Below are 26,191 nucleotides of genomic sequence, written 5' to 3' on the forward strand. Positions count from 1 at the left end.
TGATAAGTGGAAATTAGCCCAGAAACTTAGAATACCCAAGATACAATTTGCAAAACACATGAAACTCAAGAAGAAGGAAGACCAAAGTGTGGATACTTCACTCCTTCTTAGAATGGGGAACAAAATACCCATGGAAGGAGTTACAGAGACAAAGTTCAGAGCTAAGACGGAAGGAAAGACCATCCAGAGACTGCCCCACTCGGGAATCCATCCCATATACAACCACCAAACCCAGACACTATTGCATATGCAAGAAAGATTTTGTTGACAGGACCCTGACATAGCTCTCTCTTGTGAGTCTATGCCAATGCCTGGCAAATACAGAAGTGGATGCTCACAGTCATCTATTGGATGGAACACAGTCATCTATTGGAAAGTACCCAAGGAGCTAAAGGGGTCTGTAACCCTATAGGAGGAACAACGATATGAACTAACCAGTACCCCCCAGAGCTGTGTCTCTAGTTGCATATGTAGCAAAGGATGGCCTAGTCAGCCATCAGTGGGAGGGGAGGCCCTTGGTATTGTGAAGATCATATACCCCAGTACAGGGGAATGCCAGGGCCAGGAAGCGGGAGTGGATGGGTTAGGGGGCAGGGCTGGGGGAGGGTATAGGGGTTTGGGGGATAGCATTTGAAATGTAAATGAAGAAAATATCAATTAAAAACAGTTAATAAAATTTAAAAAAAGATTAACATTTTTCAATCTTAAAAAAAAGAAAAGAATGAGGTGAGGAATCTACCTCTGGTCAGCCCCTGCACACATGCACACATATACACATGCACACATACATATGAACAGTGAAAGAAATAATTACTGCCTAGAAGAAGGTATAGATTGTGGAAACTGTAAGCATTATTTATTTTCTAAGCTTTGGGAATTGCTCCCCAACCCACCCTCTCCCATTTCTGGTCCTGGCATTCCCTATACTGGGGCCTAGAGCCTTCACAGGACCAAGGGCCTCTCTTCCCATTGATGACCGACTAGGCCATCCTCTGCTACATATATAGCTAGAGCCACAAGTTCCACCATGTGTTTTCTTTGATTGGTGGTATAGTTCCAAGGAGCTCTGAGGGTACTGGTTAGTGCATATTGATGTTCCTCCTTTGGGGCTTCAGACCCCTTCAGCTCCCTTGGCATACATACTTATTTAGTTATTTAAAATATAGTGATTCTAGAACTGCACCAATTACTTCTTTCTATAAACACTGATATAACAAATGCTGTGACAGAGAAACAAAAATTAAACATGAAAATGTAGCGTCTTAGTTGCTATTACTGCAATACAAACCAAGGCAAAAGCAACTTAAGTGAAAAGGTATATTTGGCTCACAGGTCAGGACACAGTCCCCTGTGGCAATGAAGTCAGTGTCAGAAGCTTGAGGGTGCAGGCCATACTACATCCCCAGCCTTGAGAAGTCAGCCCCAGCTGTATGCATGCCAGTACTCAGCTTGTTCTTTCCACCCTAACACACTTCAGGATTTCCTGCTTAGGGAATGGTGTCACCCACAATGGGTAGATCGTCTCACCTCAATTAACATAAACAAAAGAATCCCCTGCAGACATACCTAGAGACTCATCTCATCTGCTTCTAACATCTATAAAATTGAAAATTTCATACCAAGTATCACAAATACTTATTAGTTTTTCTTTTATGATAATTGGATGAATGACTTAATATATTTAATGTAACAGCCTTCATCAATGGATAGTAAAAATACACTAAAAATATGCCTAACTGAAACAATAGGGAGATTAATACATGAAAAAGTTTATCCTTAACTAAAGGAATCATAAATTTTAACTTGATGGGTACAATGTTGTCACTGGCAAATTTATGAAAGTTATATATAAGACAATATTCAAAATTAAGAAGGAAAATGGCTCAGCCAATAGAAACAGTCTGACAGCGATCATCAAACTTTCTTATCAAAACTTTACACTAGATTTTGCATACAAGAAATGTAGGGAAATATTGATCCAGACATAAAATTAATTTATTGATCTTCTCTGGAATTTTGTTATAGTAAAAGGTAAACTCAAAACAAAACTCACTGTCATGTTTGAATGAAAACTATCCCTCATAGTGTTCAGCATTTGAGCATTTGGTCCAGAGTAGACATTGCTGTTTAGAGAGGTTTAAGTGGTGAGGCCTTGCTAGAGGAAGAATGTCACCAGGGTGGTTTATAAGAGCATGTGGCCTCAACTTACAGCCAGTTTCTCTGTTTCATGTTTGCTGTTTAAGATGTGGTCTCACAGATTACTATTGCTGCTGCCATGCTGTCTCCAACATTATGGTTTCTTATCATTTTGGAATTATTAGCCAAAATAAACTGATTCTTGTCCTTGTCATGGTGTTTTTATCAAAGCAAAAGACAAGTAAATGAAGCTCTCACAGATCAACTTTAATGACCTCTGTACCCATCTTCAAGTTAAATTTGGCCCATCCTCTTGGCCAGCCTATGTGTGTCCTGTCAAGCAGATGTTTGCAGCTGGGTTCTGTTAGCTGTTAGTGCTCCATTTTTTTTTTTTATTTAATCAAGTATGGACTACTGTGGCATCTTAACATTCACATGTGGGTTTATAATTTGCTTTTATAATTTCATTTAAATACAATGGTGGGAATGCTCAGTAATTAAGCCCCTGATCTTAGTTCTTACTATGTCCCAAAGAGTCTATGCCAGAGTTTTTATAACTGCATTTCTGTATGTGTAACTATATGTCCATGTGTAAATAAATATACTTGTCCCCCCTGTATGTGTGGATAATCAGTTTTCAGAATCCCTAAAGGAAGCAAAACCATGTAATATAAAGTGACATAGTATTTGTGTATCACCTCCTCACATCTTCCCATGCACTTTCAATCATCTCTAGATTCCTTAGAAGACAACATTATGCAAATAGCTGTTTTGTTGTAAACTGCTCAAAGAAGAAGATGGTGAGAGGATACTGTCTCTCTCTTCAGTGCAAATGCCCTTTGTTTTCTGATGGTTTTGACCCATGGATGGTTGAACTACAGTACACAGAACCATGGACATAAAGAACCATCAGCAGTCCCGTACATGTAAAATATACAATTTGAAATCAGTTACAAAAAAATTGGGTGAAATCGGGGTCTCAGGGTTGCTGTGGGTAGAGGAAACAAATGTAATGCAGCAGGGATTTAAGGTACAAGGTAAGCCATAGGAAAATGGTGCCTTATTTATGGGACAGACTTAAACCATTTAATTATCACTTCATTTCAGAGTTCTTACCTTTGGCTCCAAGTTTTTCCTATTTTAGCTAAAATTTAAAATCACCTAATTTAAGCCCAACTTGCTGATATGGAAGTAACAGAAGTCATGGTTAAAAATTTCTTGTGAAGTATTCTATGATATTTTAAGATTACATTTCTCTCTTTTGGCGTTAACTTTATTGGTTTCTCTACCTGTGAACTGCATGAACCTAGACAGTTAATCCCCATTTACTTTTGGTGGGCATTAAATGAAGTAAGAAATAAAAGCAACTCGTTGACTCCTGGTTCCACTAACCCTCGAGTTTTCTTCGTTTCCTCTCATTGGAATCCTATGCACTGCAAGGCTCAGTTTAAGCAAAAGACGATCATTAAGTTTCCTGTTGTCCAGGATCTTACTTAGGTTTTTTTTTAATTAATTTATTTTTCACAATCCATATTCCATTCTCCGCCCCCCCCAATCCACCCTCCAACTGCTCCACATCTCACACCTCCTCCCCACCTCACTGTCTCCACGTGGATGCCTTCACCCCACCCCCACCCCACCTGACCTCTAATCTCCCTGAGGCTTTCAGTCTCTTGAGGGTTAGGTGCATCATCTCTGAATGAACACAGACCCGGAAGTCCTCTACTGTATGTGTGTTGGGGGCCTCATATTAGCTGATGTATGCTGTCTGTTTGGTGGTCCAGTGTTTGAGAGATCTCGGGGGCTCAGATTAATTGAGACTGCTGGTCCTCCTACAGCTTCTCCTCAGCTTCTTTCAGCCTTCCCTAGTTCAACAGGGGTCAGCCACTTCTGTCCACTGGCTGAGTGCAAATATCTGCATCTGACTCTTTCAGCTGCTTGTTGGGTCTTTTGGAGGGCAGTCATGATAGATCCTTTCTTGTGAGAGCTCCACAGCTTCAGTAATAGTGTCAGGCCTTGGGACCTCCCCTTGAGCTGGATCCCACTTTAGGCCTGTCGCTGGACTTCCTTTTCCTCAGGCTCCTCTCCATTTCCATCCCTGTAACTCTTTCAGACAGGAACAATTATATATTAGAGATGTGACTGTGGGAAGGCAACCTCATCCCTCACTTGAAGTCTTCCTGCTGGGGTGGGCTCTATAAGTTCCCTCTCCCTACTGTTGGCTGTTTCATCTAAGGTCCCTCCCTTTGATTCCTGAGAGTCTCTTACCTGCCAGGTCTCTGGTGTATTCTGGAGGGTCCCCCAACCCCTTATTTCCTGAGGTTGCCTATTTCCATTTTTTTCTGCTGGCTCTCAGAGCTTCAGTCCTTTTCTCTCACCCAATACCAGATCAGATTCCCCTCTCCCCTCACTTTCACCCCCTCCACTTTCCCAGATCACTCCCTCTCTCCCCACTTGTGATTGCTTTCTTCTCTCTCCCAAGTGGGACTGAAGCATCCTCACTTGGGCACTTCAGCTTGTTGACCTTTTTGAGTTCTGTGGACAACATCTTGGGTATTCTGTACTTTGGGGGGGGGGGCGCTGATATCTACTTATTAGTGAGTATAGGGTCTGAGTTAGCTCACTCAGGATTATATTTTCTAATTCCATCTATTTGCTTGCAAAACTCAGGATGTCCTCGATCTTAATAGCTGAGTAGTACTCCATTGTGTAAACTAACCACATTTTCTGTGTCCATTCTTCTGTTGTGAGACATCAGGGTTGTTTCCAGCTTCTGGCTATCACAAATAAAGCCGCTAAGAACAGAGTGGAATGCATGCCCCTGTGGCATGGTGGGACATCTTTTGAGTATATTCCCAAGAGTGGTATAGCTGGGTAGTTTTTTATTGAGAGTTAAGATATAGATAATTAGGACTCCAGTCATTTTTGAGAATGCCATTGAAACAAATGAATTAAAGTTGTTGTTAGCCAATTAAATGAAAAAGAATAAAGTAACATAATGGTCAGATACTCTTCCTTTGGAGAAAAATATCATCCTGGAGGTAGCAGGCTAAATCTCAGTTTGGCTTTTGTGCTTACTCTTAGGGAACTGAAATAAAGATGGATGGATGTCCTAGTGCCCTCCCTATAACTTCCCCTTACAAATGTGTTTGAGATGTTGCCAATAAGCAGCTTGTGAGATCAACGAGAACAGTCAGATTTATTCTAAGATGTTATTTAATTCAATATTTTTCAAAGTTATATATTGGAAACATAGTCTTTATTTGTTTCATTGCAATTAAAAACCACTTTTGCTAACAGGTCTCTCTTTTATTTGTGTTTCCCCTTGGTAGTCGAGTTGGCTTTTACGTCAATACTTTCAAAAATGTCTCCAGCCTTGAGGCCAAGTTTCATAAGGAAATCGCAGTGGTGAGTAATGGCGACTGTTGCTGTTATGGAAAGCAATGGAAAGGAAGCACAGGGCATTGCATAGATTACCAACTAGTCTGCCGCTGTACATACATGGATACTGTAGTTCTGTGTACTACTCTCTCTCTGCACTATTTGCACTGGTTTTGAAGATTTTACCTCAGCTGCACTATTTTGTTTCCTCCTCTGTTGGTTGAAAAGTTGGATTTTCCAGTAATGTTCTAAATTAGTGAGAACACTTCTCTCAAGTTATTTACATAAGCAGGAGCCGCGGTGTTCTCTATTGTCTTCTTAGTTTGTCAGGACGGCCATAGGACTATTTTTAATAGAATACATGATAATCAACTTGTCATTTCTGCTTCATGTACTATTGAATGCACATTTGATTGATTTAGCAGATTTTTTCCCCACTAAATTATTCACTAAATAAAGTTATTTCAGCTTAGGTGCAGATTTTAAATTTGGTATGTGGAATTGCAAGTAGTCTGAGACCAATCTAATTCTTAGAGGAGTTGGAGCGTCTCATTAAACAAGTTCGTTCTTGGGGAGAATAGCATGGGTGGACACTGGGATGTCCTGTGGTTAACAGACCTCTGTCCCTTTAGCTTTGCCACAAGCTCTATGAAGTGATGACGAAACTCGGTGATCAGCATGCTGACAAGGCCTTCAGCATTCAAGGAGCTCCCAGGTAGGCCACTGGTCCTCTGAGGTGCATGTGCAAGTGATGTGCAATGTGTTGAACTTTCTGGAACCTGGAGACCACCTTATACTATTCTATTCACCGTGTAAAAACTCTAAAAGGAGCCCTTCCGCCTGAAGAGTGATCCCACCTCAGATTTTCAGCTCTTACATTTCCTTCCTGCCTTCACTCACCTCCAGAGGCTCCTGATCACAGCAGAAGTAAGTGGCTGCCGTTCTGATTTACATGGGACCAGAGAGCAGCAGTGCAGGGCAGTCATCATTTCTACTTGTTACTTTATCTACAATAGAAAACAAACAAACAAACAAAAAAAAACCCTTAAGTTTTGTACTGATTTGTAGCTACTGGAGAAAGGAGAGAAGTGGAAGAAATCTCACCATCCACCCTCTCTCCAGCACTGCTTTGCCATTTGCCCTGCAACAGGCTTTCTTAGCGCTCCATTGCATGTTATTATGATTGAGTCAGTAAGAGAATGAGGGCCCAGTGGCTCAGCTGAGCTGTTTCCCTTGGTTCGACTGCATGGCCACTTTCCCCTATGATTTTAAAATCAGTTTGATCTCATCCACCAAGCAGTCAGAAGCTCCAGGTTTCAGTTACATGCCTCTGGGGTCATTTTGCTTTGTTTTCCTTATTGAAGTCCAATACCCTTTGTAGTTAAAGAGCCCATTTAAACATCTATAGGAAAAGTAGGTTTCAATGGAACGAAATTTTATCTAAGGTGATGTTCTGTTCTGAGACTCTACACTTGTAGTTTTAATTCCAATCACTATAAACACTCGTAGGAATGTATGTGCAGAATCATCCATTGACATGTAGTTTGCAACCTTCCCACGTGTCAGTGTCTGAAGATTATTATTTTGATCATGCACTGCTTCTTAGAGTGCCCATGACTATAAACCCTGCTATAGCTGCCAGAGCAGCAAGTGCACCTTTTCTCTCCAAGAGAGGGAAATGAACTAAAAGAATCCAAGCTAAAAAAAAAAAACAGAATTAAGACTTCAATATTGTTCTTCTACATTATTGAGCTAGGACTAAGAGAAGACTAAGAATATCAAACTGCTTTTTGGATATTATAAAAGTTAAGAGTGGCTAAGAGCATGATAAGAGTGGCTCCCAGATATGGGAATGAAGTTAACAGAAGCATTTGGAAATATCAGTTTCATAATCAGCTAAAACAAGAAGTGGGGTTACAGCCACTTAACAAATGTCTCTTATTTTTATTCCTTTTAAAAACATTCCTCTGCAGAGCGAGGTGGTGAGTTAGCTCTGTGGGCAATCTCTAGACTAGAGCATAGACCGGGCTGTTTCTAGTCAGAGGTCATGATTGCTGGCCCAGAGCCCCAATCATGTACAGTGTCTCTAAAGGAACGCAGCTCCCTTAGCTTCTGGCTGTGTAGCTCATGCTGCTGTGTCTGCACTCTTATTTAGGTCACAGACTCTGTCCCTTCTGCTGTTGTCTTTAGATGTTCTTAGAGAGTAGGATGTGCCATCTTAGTCATCATGTTAAGCTGTTCCCAAGCATCTGGCAAGGTGCCTAGAACATGGTGGTTCTTAGGAAGTTGTGGAATCTCACCTGTCACGTGGTCTGCTGGCACACTGAAGGTGTCTGAGTTAGTCATTGTTTCATAAAGTGTAAAAAGAAGTATTTGGTAACGCTCCAAACATAATTCAAAAAGTACCCCCCAAAATGATTTATTAACTCTCTCCCAAGATGCTTTTGAAATGAAAAAGTCACAGCTTTCTGGGTAGCTTTCTATAGACCGTGCCATGGCACGACTCTGCTGTCTATCAAAAGTGAGCTGGTTTTCTTCCTATGCCTTATGTGGACGTGGAGGAGCTTGTTTGCCATGCGGTGAGAACAAGACTTTTATACTAAGATCTAAATGCAAACGTAGTAAAACACTGAGTGTCTTTTTTTTTCTTTGTTTTTAACCTATTTACACTCCACTCTTTTCATATCTAAAGTGGGGTCAATATCGCATGTTACTGTGAAACAGAGAGACCATGCATGGTTGGTTCCGGTTTACAGGGAGCAATACATGCTGCCAGTTATCCATTACTATTACTAACAACTAGAATTAAGCTGGACGTGGGGGATGAAATAACAGTGAGATTAAGCTTCAGGATGTCTCTGGGCTAAAGAATCTTGGGTTTTAGGAACCCTGCTTCTCATAAGGCTTCTTGCTCCATCCTCTGTGTCTATCCAGTGACTCGGGTCCTCTTCGCATTGCAAAGACACCATCACCCCCAGAGGAGCCTTCACCCCTGCCCAGCCCCACGGCTAGTCCCAACCACACATTAGCACCTGCATCTCCTGCCCCAGTGCGACCCAGATCACCTTCACAGGTATGGTGTGTATACCAGGGATGTGGGAGAACTCATGGGGAGGTGACTTTCTCTGGGATCCTCCTGTGGTGACCAAGCACTATAGAAAGTTTCTATGGTGAGACTAAGGCATAAGACAGTGGATATTATTATTGCCATTGTGGAGTCAGTCTGCTTTGCTATTCAATTTTTGTGTTTTCCTCTTGTACTCAGTGTTTGATTCCTTTGGCTTTTCTAGCCCCATCCCCACCTTCTTCTGCTGGACTGTATTCATCTTTACCTTCCCTTGCTCCTAGACTCCTGCCTTTCAGAGGCTGGGGGAATCTACTCAGTGATGGAGCCTTTGCCTGGGATGCCCCATGCTCTGAGCAGCTATTACCTTTGAATAAGAAAAAGCGTATCTTCCATTCATTCTACATTCCTCCTGAACTGAACCTCCTTTCCAGTGCTCCACTGGAGTCAATGACTGCCCAGAACTGGGGTATTGTGAGGTATCCCATCACCTGCATTGTGACCAGCCTGGAACAAGTTTAAAGAAACTATAAGGACCAGGCAAAGGGAACTAAAGACAAAACAAAACAAAACAAAACAACAAAACAAAAACAAACAAAAAATACCACTTTTTATTTCCTTGCATTGTGTGAACACATTTCTGTAGCTACATTTAATATTCATGCTCCAGTATAAGCTTTCATGACTATGGCTGAAGCTGCAAAGTTGTAAGAAGATATGTGTAGTAGATTTGAAAGTTTCAAAATCCTGGTGTGGAAAGTGAAGTGGAAGCTGTCTCTGATTGATCTCATGGATTCAATCTGGGGAAACAAACAAACAAACAAACAAATATAAAAAACAAGAAAGCAAAACAAAACAAAAACAACTGGCTTGATTTTTGTTTTGAAATTCCATTATTTTTCTTATGAGAGAAATCACTGGTAGTTGGGCTGAGAGAAGAATGGCTGCCAGGTGACATCATAGGTCCTGCAGGTCTGGGCAGTGTTCAAATTGAGATGAATGGACTCTCATCTCGTGACCTGACTTCTTCCAATTAGACCACTGCCTGTCAGTGTTCAGAGAGGCACCCAAGTGGACAGCATTCTTAACTTGAATCAAGTACGTTGCACCTCTGTCTAGATCAGTTTCAGACAGATGTCAGGCTTCTTCCATAGCTGTGCTCATCTGACACTTCCTCAAAGGCTACCATGTTTCTATTTGATGCTTCCTAGACAAGGAAAGGGCCACCTGTCCCACCTTTGCCTAAAGTCACCCCAACAAAGGAACTGAAACAGGAGAACATCATCAATTTCTTTGAGGACAACTTTGTACCAGAAATCAATGTGACAACACCTTCCCAGGTGAGTGATCAGGGCAGCTGGGGTGACTATCAAGATGCCATAGATGCCATGGTGGGAGGGACTCTCAGGTCAGCTGTAGAGAAAGTACTAGGTATCTGAGCCATTAATAAAACTTTGTCACTTGTGCTTGTTTCATTGCTTTGTGTAATCAAAGATTATTAAATGCAAGATGTATAGGATTTGAAAATTCTAACATTTATTGAATATATATGTATATATATGAGAAAGTATACTGAAAAAATATAAAATGAATAGGAGTCGCTGTCATCCTACCACTGTGACATAACCTTGTGTGCACTCTGACCTGTTTTCTTTCAATTTTTCTACCACCCTCTTGAGCATTTATCAGTTTCACATTTTAAAATTCAAGGTGTGTAGTTATGCAGTCTTAATGTAGCAACTTCATTTCCCTGGTCATTTTTATGTCGCACTCTTGTCTTTGCAAAAGTACTGAACATGACTATCATACCGGTTGGATGTACTGACGCCCGACTCTTAGCTAAATTTTAATGTGTAGATTGTATCAGTCTGCACCTTTTCTGCTAGCCAGAATGGTTTTCCAGTTTTATTTCCACATTAACATTTGCACTGAAGGTGTTTAAGCATGACTTGCCCTTGGTCAGTTGCTTTAACCTGTGTCCATGAATAGCATCCTCCGAGTTCCATCACAAGTAGGGACTTTAGTCCTCAGAAGCCTGTGTACTTAGCTGAGGACACCTGTAAAGGAGATGAGACTATTTAAGTGGCAGGAAGGTGGCACACAGAGCAGGTCTGAAGCAAAGATGAGGTCCAGAAGTATTCTTTCTTTTTAAGTGTTTTTATTTGAAGTTTTCTGGCTCGGTTACAAGGACCCTCATGGTGGGGTGAGGGAGAAATGAGGTACTTTTGAAAATTACAGATGCCAGGAGAGTCTTTAAGTACTTAACTCTCCTTGCTACTGTTGAGTGGAAGGGAAAGAAAACAATGAGCTAGAGGAAGGATAGGGAGTACTTCAGGGTGGAAGCCTCAGAGCTTACAGGTAGAGCTGCTCAACTGGGCTATGTACCACTTTCTGTAGGACCTCATGAAACTGCTCTACTGGAGCCTGCAGTAACCGATGTAAATGTGACACATTTGTCAGTCTGTCAGCTGAATTGGCAATTACTACCTGCCAGAGACATATGGCAGTCCATTGGTGGAGGGGGACATTCCTTGTCATCTAATCTGTTTTTATTTTAAAAGGGAGAAAGAAGAGGAGTTCTGGTTTTGCTCATTTGTTTGTTATTTATTTTGTTTGTGATGTGTTGTGTCACTTTTTTTTTTTTTTACCTGAGAGATACACAGCCTCCAATAGCTGGATCACAGAGTGTGAAATACAATGCTTCTAATTCACCAAATGTTCCCTGTTTCACACCAAGATGTGCAGAGAAATGAAATGGGACTTAGATTTTTGTTTGTCATTTTGGGTTATTGAGTGGGGGGGGGGGGAATCTAGTTTTATTTTAAATAGGCAAAAACTGCATTTTCTGCAGTCCTTTAACAATTTCCTCAGTTGCTTGTCCTTCTGCAGCTACAAGCAGCTTGTGTGTCACTTTAACATATCTCGAGCAGTCCCTAGTGTTGGGACCTCACTCTGAGAACTACTATTTTGATCAGTTGGAAGTCTACATGGTCAAATCAGTGATGGTAAACTGGCTGCCACGGTGAATTAACAGCTTCTGTTTGTGGAGCTGTCCAGCCAATCCAAGTCTGTGAAATGATGGCCCATTTATAACTGCCCCACTTAAAACAGTCTAATCGCAAATGTTTCATATAGAATTTTTGGACACATGCATGTTATGTGCTTATGATATTAGATGCATTGAACAGACTGTATATTGGGACATATACTATAATCTAATGGATTACAAAATCTGAGTAATAAAATGTTTTGGGCAATGTACAGATGAATGGATAAGAGAGGAAAGATAACAAATTCTTGATGAGAAATGAAATAGTGATTGAAAGTATTGAAAACTGGAAAGCTGAGAATTATCTGAACGATTTCCCCCTACATTACTGCAGAATGATCCTTTCAGTGTTGCCTTGGATTTTTGCTAAGTGAGTCATCCAACACTTAGAAGATTGTTTATGGCCACAGATGGCTATTTTTATAATGCACTTAATGAGAAAGAAAAACACTTGCGTTAATCCTGGCCAGATGCTGCAAATGTAAGAAGCACAACCTATTCTATCTGATGGGGAAATCACCTCAGCAGCAACACTCCCAGCTGTGTCCTTGGAACTGAAAACCGAAGTCCACTAAGCCTGCAGAGCCCTCTAATGGCCCAAACCTTAACTATATATAGCCCAGAATTTTCTGTGGGAAATGCTTCTTGCACGCTCACAGGCATACCATGGCTTGTGGAAACGCTTATGCTTTTCTGACGTTTTGTTCACAAACATAAACTGCTGAAGGAAAAGTTCACTCTTCCCTACTATTTCCTCCCAAGAACTTACAATCCTGTGCATAAATCCTCTATTATGTTTTAATGTTTTATAAATTCTTTGAGAATTTCATGATGTATATTTTGATAATATTCACCCTTCCCTAATTCCTCCAAGATCTACACCCTTCGTTATCTACCTAAGTCACTGACGACAACTTCTCTTTCTTTTTGTTCTTCTTCTCCTCCTCCTCCTCCTCCTTCCCCTCCTCCTTCTCTCCCTCCTCCTTCTCTCCCTCCTCCTCCTCTCCCTCCTCCTCTCCCTCTTCCTCCTCCTCCTCCTCCTTCTCCTCTTCCTACTCCTTCTTCCTAATTAGACTCAGTATGTACTGTCCATATATTCTTAGGCATGTATCCTTCCACCAAAGTGTGGCTAATCTACCAAATAAATCAATAAAGAAAACTGATACTCTCTCTACAAAGCTGTAGCTATCAATTGCAGGTAGCACCTCAAGTAATGGGTGGGACTTTGTGCACACCTCCGCTTTCCATGCTGAAATTTTCCTACAGGTCCTCTGCATGCTGTCATACTACTGTGCGTTCATTGTGAAACTGCCCAGTTGTGTCCAGAAAACAGTTTTCTTGTAGTCTCCCACCCACCCTGGCTCTCATAACCTGTCTGTTCACCTCTTCCACAATGATCCCCATTGGAAAAAAGAGGCTGTAATATAGATGCCCTACTAGAGTTGAGTATTACACAGTTAGTTTCTAATTCTCTGTACTTTAACCAGTGTGAGTCTCCGTGTTAGATACCATCTGCCACAAAAAGATGTTTCTCTGATGAGAGCTGAGAGATGCCTCAGTATGGAGACCTAATAATGTCACCAGGACTTGATTTAATCTTTACCCATTTAGAACAATAATAGTAGTAGCTTTTCCCACCTTGCCTCTCTGACCTGTCTATTCTCAGGATCTTGGTCCAACAGTGCCAGGAATGGGTTTTTACCTTACCTTAAATCCAATCAGAAAGGGATTCTTTATGTCCATGATATTCACACCACTATTGTACCAGTGGCCATGTCTTGGTAAGCAGATTGTTAATACCGATTTCAGGGTTCACAGCTGGGTGGATTGGTCGTTACATTTCTCCTCTGGTAGCTTGTAGCACACCTCAACAAGAGTCAAAATGAACAAAAACAAACAAAAACTAATAAGACAAAAAATAAAACAAAATGTCCCTGCTCACCCCTACACACAAACACAAAACATGGAATCTGTTTTGTGTTTCCCAAATACTTATGAGCACGGGCCTTTGAATAGAGTTGTTGATACAGCCAGTGACACGCCATTAGAGAAAACCCATTTTCTCTTTCCCAGCAGGCATCAATCATAGAAAGCTTTGTTAGAGGTGATTTTTGCCTCTCTATCCTCTTCTCAGTGATGGAACCTATCTGGTTTAAACCATCCTGCGCACTCCGTCATAGTCTCTGAGTTCACGTGTGTGTAAGTCCTGTTGTGCCTAGAAGATACTGTTTTCTTGTGATCACTTCTGGCGTTTTCAATCTTTTGCCTTCTCTTCCTCCCAGTTATGTGCCTGAGCCTTGAGGAGGGGTTAGATAAAGACATTCCATTTATGATTGAGTGCTCCAAAGTTCCTTACTCTCTATCCATTGCCCACTTGTGGGTCTATGTTAATTGCAATCGCTGCAGGAAAAAGAATCTCTGATGAGGGTTGAATGAGACGCTTAGCTAAGGGTTTGCCAATATGCCATTAAGAAGCATTTAATTGTGTTTCTTTGGCTGAATAATAGTAGTATCTTTGCCCCATAGGGCCCATGAACTATTGAGCCTCAGATTCTTGGCCACTTTAGCATTGTTATGATGGTTTTCATCTCAAAGAGTGGGCCTTAAGTCCAGCTTTTAAAACGTGGTTAGTTATTTCCATAACATTTGTGCCAAGTCAATATTGCTCCAGTATCTGTGGCTATTTTGAATAGAATAACAATGTGCATTCTTGAAATAGACTAATCTCATGCTGTGAAAATAGGGGCTCAGGTGGGGGAGGGGGTAAGATGAGATGAGGAGTGTCTTCATCCAGTTTCTCTTTGTAATAGCTCATGCTAGCGTGCTCAAAGTTCTGAGAAACGCTACAACAAAATGCCCCAATTTACCTTTCTGTAAGCAACCTTCTCTAATGGTTCTAGACCTTGTTCCTGATAAATAGGTTTGGTGATGTATTTTACGAAATGAAGATTTAAATGATATATCCCTGGGAAACCATTCCATGCATATAGTAAGATTTTAATAGTTCATCACAAAAATAAAGCAATCGAGTAGATACATAGAATATTTAGGGACACTCATATAGGATTCTAGCCCTCTCTCCCTCATTTATCTTCAGATAATGATTTAAACTGTGTTCTAATTTACCTTGAGAACATGACTTCAAATCCATTCTTATCTGTCACCAGAGACTTCCTTAGAGATTCTTGGGCCAGAGCAAGCTTTTTCTATTTGTTTATTTTTTTATTGGTTGGCTTGTTTCCCACACACAATGTTTAATTTCTTGAAATGTACATGTCAGTGACGTTCTGATGTCAAGCTTCATGGGGTTACATCAGTTAAATGTCATGTTAGTCAGGGAGCGATTTGCTCAGCAGCCACCTTCGCATACTAAGACCTCATCACACTAGCAGTTTAGCTCTCTGTCAATCCACTGGTCCTCACAGAAGGTCATTCTAAGCAAAGCAGCCATCCATCTTCCTTGCCCTCTCTATTCCTGTTGGCTTTCACACTTAGTCATAGCATATTAAAGATCCTGCCTCAATGCCATTATGCCGAGCTCAGAGGGACTTTGTTTAACTGGCTTTAGAGAAAACAAAAACAACATAATTAGGGAATTGGTTGTATAGAATGTTGGACTCATTGTGTGCCAACTTATCAGGACACTGCAGGCTTCCTAAGTGTAGCAAATGTGTAAATAGGAGGAAGATGGTCAGTCCGTTTATAGATAAAAAGGGCCGGGGTTTTGTTATTCTTTAAAATCTTTCCATAATAAATGTTGTAGGGAGAGCACCTGACAACATTGCTTGTTTTTAATGAGTAAAATTTTCTCCATGATGAGCTTGTGAATACTTAAATCCTGTCAGTGTGCTGTAGTTAGTGCCAATGTCTAGGTTGACTGCAGTACATCTGCAACACTCTCCTCATGTTTCCAGTTTTGAAATTAGATTTCCCCAGCCACGCTTCCTCGTGGGTATTGATAAAACACTACAAGTTTACTCATTGATAGAAATTATCGACTGCTTTGTTAAGTTTCAGCTATCTATATTTCATACAAAATTGCTCCTAACTGGCCTTGCTCCTGGAAGCTTTATCTCCTCTTCCTTCAGCTTCCCATTTGACATTCTCTGACTCATTAAAAAGTTCTGGAGGCAAGAAAATACCTGGAATATAGTAAATATTCTTAAAATGTGTTGAAAGAACAAAAGAGGACAATAAATGATCTCTAGAAGAAGTAATACCAATGCCCTCATTGGTCTGTCTTATTAAAGCACTATGTTGTGATTCAACACTGTGTGTGCATGTATGTGCACATATGAAGTTCTGAGGCCTAGATTTGAAGTACATGTTTTGTATCTACATGCAATATTGCTTTAGCTGTAAATTGCAATATATGCTACCTCATATAACTTCAAAGGCTTTACATACTGAAAATGATATATGATTAACATAAACATTTCTAAAATAAAACAAAGAACAAGGTAAAAATTAGAAAATATAATTCAATTTCCCAGAAATAATATTTTAGCCATTCTGTTATATCATACTATTCTCTTTAAATAGTGGAACAAAATATAGTATTAAAAATTTAAAGTTTTGTAATCTGTTGAATATTTTACTATAAATATAAAATGATGATCTTATGTCAGGTTGACTTGATCCCATTGTGAGAAACAACAGGATGCTTGCACTGTAAGGCTGTGTCATGGCACATGTAACTCTTCCTACTTGTGCTTCTTCATTAGTCAGTATACTGTGCGTTAAAACACAGTAAGGTGCACATATTTAAAATATACAAACTACTGAGTTTTGTCCTGTGTATACACCTAAGAAACCACCAGTACACAATGAATAAGAGTTGCTCTCCTGGTACTGCCTAACTCTCCCATTATATTCGCTTCTAGGTCTGATTAACAAGTGTCCAATGTTGCCTATTTTTTTTCTAATAAACTGTTTATTGTGTTGGAAACATGATACTTTTGTAGGCAAATAGTTTCCAAATTTCGGTATGGGGCATTTTTAGAATTGTGAAGTGTATATTATCTATTCCTTTTCACACATTTGTATAACATATTCTGATGATATTCATCTTCCACATTCCCTCTTCAACTCTTTCTAGACTCCTCCTACCACTTCCACCTTCCAGCTGCATGTCCCCTCTTTACAACGAACATGTTATCAGTATTAGGATTCAAATTTTGAATGAAACAAGTGTTTTTGGAATAACAATGTTTGCAAAATTTAAAAGCATATTATGAGGAAGAGTCATGCTGAAAAATAGAAAACTAAAGACTAATATTGAAGCATATATATATATATATCCCAAGAAGAAGCAATAGTGGCATATATTATATGAAATTAAGGGACAAACAAAATTGTCTAGAAAAAGAAAGCAGACTAGAAAGGAATGAGAGAAAGAATAAGGTGTTTGGAGTAAATATGGTCAAAGCATGATTGACTTAAAACATGATTATGAAAACCTTCACTCCAAACAATGAACATACATCATTAAAAAACAGCAACAGGAACACATAGTAAAGTAAAAAAATGTTTTTAAAGTTTTTCTTAATGGAAAATTCTTACATTTAAAAATAATGTACACCAATATAATAAAAATGTCCTTAATATTAAAAATAACAATAAATGTAAAGTTTTAACCTGGATTATAGGAATGCATTATTCATCTGACAAGGGAGCCCAGAGCCTGACACACATGCAGCTTCCTACACACTGAGTGTGGGATGTTAAAATATTACCTGTTGTAGCCTCGTGGCTGTTTTTGAATTTCTGTGTTCAGAAGTTTGTTTCTTTGACCAATAATGAAAACAATTCCTGTCCTTCAAAATCTTTCTTCAAACACCTCAATTTTGTGTAGTGTATTACCCATTGATATAACCTTTCAATTTCTAAACAACAAAATGTTCAGAAATGAAACATACCAAATATCAAAAACATATTATTTGGCTGTGGGACACTGCCCTCATTCCCGTCACTGTGCTATAATTTATGGAGACCTTGTCTCAGCTCTGCCCTTTACTTTGTAGCTTGAGCTCAGGTTAAACCAACTTCAAGTCCATGCTATTTCCGTGTACCATTGTGGCTGGTGCCCAGATGTCAATGTTTAACACAATCTTATAGTATTATGGTAGACGTTCATTCTGTGTCGCAGTTGCTTACCTGCTTTACAACTAAAGGTTGGAAGGGTCATGTTGTAGGAAATATTGACTGGCACAGAACACTCTCTGTTTTCTCCCCTTTTACCATTTTACACACACACACACATACACACACACACACACACACACACACACAGAGTGGTGGAATGGATAATACAATAATGAAATCAAGGAATGGAGTGTTCATTCCTGATGAAAACCACCCTGACTTCAGGGTGCATTTCAACTTGTTGTTTGATGGTCAGTTCATCGTGATATGGATGGAATGGTAGCTGGTCACATTGAGACCACAATTAGGAAGAGAGGATAGGAGGGGTATAGACTATAGAATGTCAAAATTTCCTTGTAACACTTCCACATAAAGTTCCCATAATCCTATTTTAAAAAATACTAGCAGGTAGGGACCATATACTCACACAGAAGTACATCTGAGGCACATTTCATACTCAGTGCAGAGTATGAAATGGAGACCATGGGGAGAATGAGGGATGAATGTGAGATGGGCAGCATCATGCATCAGTTCCTTCCTGAGTTTTAGCATCATTGAGGTACACCGTTGCAAATCTTAGCACCTTTTTTCTTAACTTTTATAGTCATATGTAATGTTTTGATTTACTTAATTTTCTGATTTACATTGTTTAAGATAACCAAAGGGAGATTCCTTTTATCTGTGTGGCATTCCAATACTTGGAATCTAACCAAGTGTGTGGTCCTGGGATATGAGTTGTGTGTGGCTAGACTCTATCACTGCATTGGATGAAGTGCTGGCATGGCCGGGCATCTCAGTGAGACATTCTACCTGGCTCTTTCCACGAACTCATATTCATCTGTTTTAACAGAACGAAGTCTTGGAGGTGAAGAAGGAAGAGACTTTGCTGGATTTGGACTTTGACCCTTTCAAGCCTGATGTGGCTCCGGCAGGTTCTGCTGCAGCGACCCACTCTCCCATGTCTCAGGTATCAAGTGAGCTCACATGGTTAGGGGTGATAAACATTAAGGAATATGCTTAGTAAGTTTACAGGAGACCTCTGTGTCTTTCAACGGATGGTTAGCTACTTTTCTGATTGGTTAACAAATAGTTCCTATTTTTAAGATATAGGAAAAAAAAGCTTTATTAGTACCAACTATCTTACACTTCTCCGTGCCATTAGCCTTCTCTTGCCGCTGAGCTGTTTGCCTCAGAACGGTGTCTTTCAGAGTTGTTATCAGTGCCTCACATGCTCTCAGAGTGTAGGTTCTGATAATACACCTCATGGCTTCCCTTTATTAATAGAGTTCTTTTAGCTTCAAGTTTCCTACTTATTTCCTCATGTTTTGGAAGTTCGGGAGTATTTAGATAACTACCAGACCATGTCCCCATAGACATGTACTTGCAGTCTGGATGGTTCTGAGCTGGAAACTACACTTGCATCCACCCTGCAGAGCAATGCTCTGGTGCTGAGCACAGGTGGATGTGGAGTGCCTTGCTTCTTATGCTTATTCTTGCTCATCTCTTCCTCACTCTTTCCCCCCCTTTTGGTACTCACTGTCATAAGATTCTCTTAGGAGACCTGTATTAGGTGTACACCTGCGGAGGTAGGGATGATGCTTTTGGCATAGTTAGTGTATAATCGTTGATTTTAATGGAAGAAAGTCAACACAAAATTTGAGGAAACATTTGAAATGTGGTGGTTCATACCTGTAATCCCACTCACTACTCAAGAAGATCGGGAGGAAGATGGAAAGTCAGCCAGCCTGGCTTAAAGAGACTCAAAACAAATCACAAGTCAGTACTATTAGCATTAAGTGCATGGGGTGGGGGGTGGGGCAGGAGGCACACTCACACTTAACTAAAATCCAAGGTTCTAAAATATAGAGCAAATTAAAACTGAAGTGTATTAAAAAATTCAAATGGAAATTAAGAATTGACTTGAATTTCTAGTCCTGATGACTTGAATCATTATAGCTAACTCTTGAGGAGTGCAAACTGCTCTGTGTAGACAGTTTTCTTGCTAGTCTGTGCTTTGTTAGGCTGACATGGCTTCTGAAGGCCTGCTCTTTGTAAATGGGATAAGTAATCTAATAACCAAATACAATTAGTTTTACTGGTGCTTTGTAAATAAAGAGGATCTCTTAGTAGGCTGTCTCTAAACTCTTCTTGGAGATTCATACTGTACATAAATCACCACAATTAGGACAGGCTGTATAAAGCTGTGGTCTTCCTTCCTGCCAAGGAGGAAGCAATTCTGGTTTTCTGGTGGTCCTGTAGTCTCTCCCCTCTAAAGAAGAAGGCAGGTTGAAGGAGACTACATGAGTTTGTTGGGTTCCAAGATGCCCTTTCCCCTTCCCTCAAAGCCACTGGGTCCTTGTCAACTGTCAGGGTCCTCCTTAACTCATGATCTCTGCAGTGCTCACACAAGCTCTCAGAGCCTTTCCTTTTTCCAAGAAGAGATGAACACAGTGTTTAGCATTGCTTCCTCCTTTGAAAAAAAATGCTGCTGTAGTCTGCACCATACAGAGACTTGTATTATGTCATTTAGAGAGACCATCAGGATAGTCAAAAAAATCTGAAAATGCATTTCAGACACAGAAGCATCTGTGGATCCAAATAAGTGTGATTTTTTTCAAAGCAGCCTTTCTTCCCTATCTTCCCTGTTCTTTGGTGCTAATCAAAAGGCTATCTAAGCTACATAGAGATGAAGTTAGAAGGCCAGATGGCGTGGGGAACATCAGTCATTACCACAGGACCTGACTCTCTTTGGTACAGAATCTATAGAAAGTAGATGTCACCCTAGAAACTCATTTGAAATGAATGTCTTTCTAGTATTCTACTTACCTTTACATAATCAAAGCAAGTGGGTGAATGCAGCCTGGGTCACTGAGGCACAAGTATAAAACAATGTGGCTTTAGCAGCGATTCTCAGTCTCAGGGAGAAAGGAAGGTCTCTCACACTGTCCTCACTCTCAGTGCAAGTTGCTGTAACGGTTCAAAATCCTTCATAGATCAGTGAGCTTCACAATTAAAATATCAGCAATGAATGTCAGGCATGCTGTTAGTAGGCTTTAATGGGTACCTATTAATGTGAATGACTGCCAATTAATCTGTGTGTTCTCTAATCCAGCATGTTGGAGAATGGCAGTTTAAAGGATCTATTTGCTATCAAAGTGGTCATAATATATGTTCTTGAGGTAGTAGGGAGAGGCAAGCACATTAGTTAAGGATTAAGGCCTGCAGTTGCTCAGTGATATGATAACTCTAGTGCTAGAAAACATTCTTACTTTAATGACATGTGTGTATTGAAATAACACATTCATTGTACACAATCAAGACCAAGCAAGCGCTTCTAAAGAACCAAAGGCCAATAGATTAGATCCCTGCTGCTCTCACAGTATCTACATGTGGATAAGCTATATAAAATTTAAATTTTGATTCTGTTAGACTAGCACATTTCAAGTTCTCAATAGCCACATGTGATGCATGTCCACCAAAATTGGTAACAGAAGTGGAATGTTTCTATACCCAAGAGTGGAGCTATGGAAGAGAGCTGCTACCCATAGCCTCTTTATATTTATTACGAATGGTATGGACTTTCATTTATAGTGTTTCTTTTTGTTTGCTTACAGACATTGCCCTGGGACTTATGGACGGTAAGGCATCTGAGAACTAATTTCCCATATTTTAATCTATAAAAATTTGAAACCTTAATATACTTTTGCACTTGTGAGGAAAAAGAGAACCCATACATTCAATGATAATATATTCCCCTAGGAAAAAATACTTGAAAGTTTGGAGCATTTCCCAAATCTAAGAACTTAGTAGAGAAATGTGTGTCAGTGGCCCACATTGCTGAACTAATAGTGATCGAGACAATGGCATTGTGCTCTTTGTGCATTCCTGTGGGGACTGACACTCTAAAGAGCCATCGTAGTGGAAGGCATGCACGCATATGGTACTCTTAAACTGAATCAAAACACAGCCAGGGCTACACAGAAAAGCCCTGTCTCAAAAAACAAACAAACAAACAAACAAACAAACAAAAACCACAGAGTGTGGATGAAAAAAAATAAAAGGTGATGGGAACATTTTTATCATTATATTTAAATAAATTCCGTTGAAACATTTATAAAATTTGAACTAGAAAGATGTGGAGTTGAGTTCGTACCCTAATATTTATAATCTTTGTAAATTTGATCAATTTCTAAAATTCTCTAATTCAACTTTTCACATCTATAAAACAAAGGTGATGACATATACTTCAGAGGGTTTGTTCAGGCTTGAATGAGATATGTGCCTGGTATTTATCTCAGTATATAGTATGTATCAACAAAAGGTACCAATGATTATGGTGTTACTTTATATAGCTGACCTGGTGTGCAAGGCTGAATATTTTCAGAATTTAGACTTGGAAGAGAGGGGGGAGACAGGAGGGGGAGGGAGAGAGAGGGGGAAGGGGGGAGGGGGAGAGAGAGGCACTTTGTTGTATTCATCTGCATTGCAAAATTAGAAGACTGATAACACCCATGTAAAGCCTAGCATTCATTAGTGCAGGGTCTCAGTCTTTATATACTTCCCTAGAGTTTATATTCCACTTTGTAGGATCCTTGAAAGAGACCAAGAACATAACTACTTGTGTTTTTAGAAGCTACACATGACTAAGACATATTTACACTGAATTCATAATTTACACTGAATTAGTTTGATTTGTGCATTTGTAAAACGGTGAGGATGGATTGATACTCAGGGCACTAGAATCCTAACCTCAACTTTGCATTCCTTTTATTATTGATTATGGAAACAATACTAATCTTAGTTATCCCTGAATTTTGTAACTTTATTTATAGCAATAGCACATTTTTTCCCTCTCTAAAAGGACTGTGGTAAGGGCAAAGATATCTTCTAGAAGGAACTTTTCTTTGCTTCAGAGGACAGATTTGTTAGGAAAACAGACAACAAAAATGTACGAAATATCAGCTTTCTGGACATACTGCCCGTGACTCATAGTCCAGTCCACTGTACAGGGCCTTTTTCTTGTGGGCAGAAATCGGCTTCTAGGTTGAGGGTGGGCTGCCAGGAGACACTCAAGCTAGTTAGTGTAGTTAATACAAAGTCATTCTCCATCCAGAAATCCCTAGTGAAATAGAGCCGAGTGAAGAACGAGTGTGGGAAGGTTCTTCTTTGATGCTCTTACAGAGCATGCAGCATGGAGGCATTTCTTGTCCTCTATGCTTGATAGCATCTTGGTATTCTCAGACTCACACACTCATTTGAATAAGCATTTTCATTTCTTGGTTTCCTAAGGGAGAAATTGTAAACTAGCCATGATACATCCTCATTATTAGAAAATGACGCGGGTTCTTTCTGTTTCATTTGTGCCTCCACCTCAAATGTCTTAAATAATTTTTTTTAGAACAAAATGATTCCAATAACAAAACAAGTTGTAAAATGTAATTCCTGGACAGTAAACGCCACAGCATTCTGAAGAATGTTGTCTCTGGATAATGTGAGACTTCAACAGTACACTGAAGTGTCTTCTTATTCTTTTGTCTTTTCTCTCCTCCCCATCTTACAGACAAGCACGGATTTGGTACAACCAGTAAGTAGATTTTCATAACTTTCTATATCTTGAAGATATTTAATATCATTGTACCTATGATATTTTTTTGTTGAATGACTTTTCCCCCATGACATTGCTAGTCCTAGAATTGACTGTAAACTGATGAACTTAAATACTTTCTGGTTTTATTTAACTGATACTACACTAATGAAGACCTGTATGTTTCTCATCAAATATCTCATGGTCTATTCCATTTTTTCCTCTTTGCTTTTCTGCATACTTTAAAGACTGACTCTTCAAAAAGTCTTTCTATGTGTAACCTCATCATGGAGGAAACTCCTGACAGTGGTTTGGCTGAAGAGATTCAAAGATATGAAACTGACATAGGTGCATTCACTTGGGGGCCTCATGCTAGGACAGACAGTGTCAGCCAGGAGATGACGTCAAGTGGGTCCCGAGAAGACATGCTCTGTCTCTCTGAAGCAGAGCAAGACATGAGATTATCTACTGCAATGCTTTCTTCTGCTGACTGTTCTACTGTAGCTGGTCAGGGTGAGGATGCCCCTCCAGCTAGAAATGAGCAGCTGTCCTCAGAGCCTGTTCCTGAGGCTGAAGTTGCTATTACTACGTGCATGGAGATGGACCAGCCATATGCATTACTTGACTCAGAGAGACCAGCCATCGGAAAAGCTGACCTGTTCAAAGAAGGTCACGAAGAAGCTAAAATATCAGATGGAGAAATAAAACAGACACAGAAGTTAGAAGATCCTATGTGGGTATGTGTGGAGACATACCAAAGGGTAGACACTGGAGCTATTGGTATCAAGGCAATAGAAGGTACTGAGGGATTTGAAGAGAAAGTATGTGACAGTCTAGAGAATACAACACTAAATCATCTCAAAAAACCAGCAGAGAAAGGCCAGGAGAAACTTAAAAGTAGTGAAGTGGATAGTTGGAATGATCTAAAGATGATATGTAAAGAAAGACTAAAAACCTATGAAAATTATTTTGAGGAAGCTGATCTATTGGAAAAAGACATGGGAAGAGTATACGTGACAGATAAATTTGATGATAGAATCCAAGAGTTATTTGATGAGACTCAAGTAACAATTTATCAAAAAAAGGCAGAAGGCCCTGGAGCTTCACCTGCTAATCACACAGGGTTCAGTAACCTGCCTATGCAGATTGCCTCCGTGTCTATTATTAAAGATTCAAGCACTGGGGAATCGGATTTAACTAAAAAAGAAATGATTGGAAATTTTGGTCATTTCATTACATTGCCAAAAGCTGAAAAACCTGATTCTTGGGGAACAGATCCAGGTCAAGTCTGGCAGTCAGACTTGAAGTCAGGAATCAATGATGTAGATATAGTAAAAGTCTCTAATATTCCAGATGGCCACACAAGCACATTTGCTGAGTGGCAGGAATCTAATAGCCACTGGCATATCAGAGATAAAGAAGGTTTACATAGATGCTGGGAGCATTTGGTAGAAAATGAGAAAGGACTGGAGGAGAACTTACGAGCAGATGTATGTGGTAAACATACCAGTGCTAACAGTTCAGATCAAAGCCAGGAGACACCTAGACCACTGGGTCAGGGAACCTCCTCGAACACTAGCATGGAGAGCCCTGATAGTTCCCAAGACAATGACATCAACAACTCAGATTTATCTGAAGATGAAATTGCTAACCAGAGATATGGATTATTGTACCAAGACATAGAGGCTGATAAAGATGAGGTACTTACCCTAGAATGTAGCTTAGACTAGCCAGATTTCCTTAGACTCTGCTTTTCCTTATGTCTCTCACCAACTTCATTTTCCATCATTGATCTCCTTGACAGATGTACCTCTTGATACCTATGTAAGCCAAACACAAACAGGTTGACAAAAAAAAAAAAAAAATCTAAATAATGATTGTGCTGGTAATCAGTAGAGTCCTTCTTACCATCCCATTTACCAAGTTTCTCTCTCTCTCTCTCTCTCTCTCTCTCTCTCTCTCTCTCTCTCTCTCTCCTTTTTTTTTCATGTAACACACTAAAATGTGCTAAACCATGAGCAACAGAAATTTACTTACTGTCACTAATGTGGCTCCACTCCAATAAAAACTCATGAAATGTTTTACTCAGTCTCACGAAAACTGTAGAATCACTGTTGCTGTTCATTAAAGTGATTCATATCAGTGACTGAAAAGAGATATTAGCCCCCATACTTCTTGCTAGAATGACCTCATCATTATTGAGAAAGTCCGTGTTGGTGAACACTGAAGCACGCGCATCTTTCCCCTTTTTTTTGTCAGCCTATTTATAATAATACAGCACGGGCTCTTTGTCGTTCCTGAGCACTTTCCAACAAAGCAACCTGTTGTATTATTTTTCAATTGTGTGTGGTAGTAGTGTCTCTTCAGCCTGCCTAATGGCTATTCATTCATCCTATGAAGTTGTTGAAAAAGTCATACCTGGTTTCCATTTCTTTTAGGCTTCTGGGGGTTCATTTAATGATTTCACCCAGGTAAGAAGATGGTTTTCTTATGAGAGCTCCCAGCTGAGAATGTTGTACTTTGTTTCTGTGTGGGTTTTGTGTCACTGATCCAACAAAATGATTGAGAGAATCAGTACAAAATTTGCCCTCCCTGCTTACAACTTGAGTAATGGAAATAACATTGTTGTGATGAAATGAGCCACGCATGCAGTGCACTTTACCCAGGATCCAGCACATTAAGTGCCCCGTGATGCTCTACCAATTTTTCTACTAGTTCTTAGAGGTGACTCCAACCCAAAATATCCTCTAGACTCAGCTGTTGGAAAAGAGGAGATAAGGTTCTTAGAGATGATGGTTTTTAAGACCTCCTTCTAAAATGTCATGGTGAGCCA

At 39.9% G+C, this 26,191-nt stretch overlaps 1 protein-coding gene across 1 annotated transcript in view; it reads left to right on the forward strand.

Annotated features, from left to right (window-relative positions):
• LOC110288350 (amphiphysin) overlaps window positions 1–26,191 on the forward strand; it is a gene marked incomplete at its 3' end in the record, with an annotated part of 44,356 nt that overhangs the window by 14,023 nt on the left and 4,142 nt on the right. The window contains exons 5-12 of the mRNA XM_021154721.1: window positions 5,469–5,544; window positions 6,150–6,232; window positions 8,452–8,590; window positions 9,793–9,921; window positions 18,625–18,741; window positions 21,389–21,412; window positions 23,335–23,358; window positions 25,797–25,829. Of these exons, the coding sequence (XP_021010380.1) occupies window positions 5,469–5,544; window positions 6,150–6,232; window positions 8,452–8,590; window positions 9,793–9,921; window positions 18,625–18,741; window positions 21,389–21,412; window positions 23,335–23,358; window positions 25,797–25,829 (625 nt within the window). The remainder of the gene's footprint in view (window positions 1–5,468; window positions 5,545–6,149; window positions 6,233–8,451; window positions 8,591–9,792; window positions 9,922–18,624; window positions 18,742–21,388; window positions 21,413–23,334; window positions 23,359–25,796; window positions 25,830–26,191) is intronic.

This window comes from Mus caroli, unplaced genomic scaffold, assembly GCF_900094665.2.
Source record: "Mus caroli unplaced genomic scaffold, CAROLI_EIJ_v1.1 scaffold_11210_1, whole genome shotgun sequence".
Classification (NCBI taxonomy): Eukaryota; Metazoa; Chordata; class Mammalia; order Rodentia; family Muridae; genus Mus; species Mus caroli.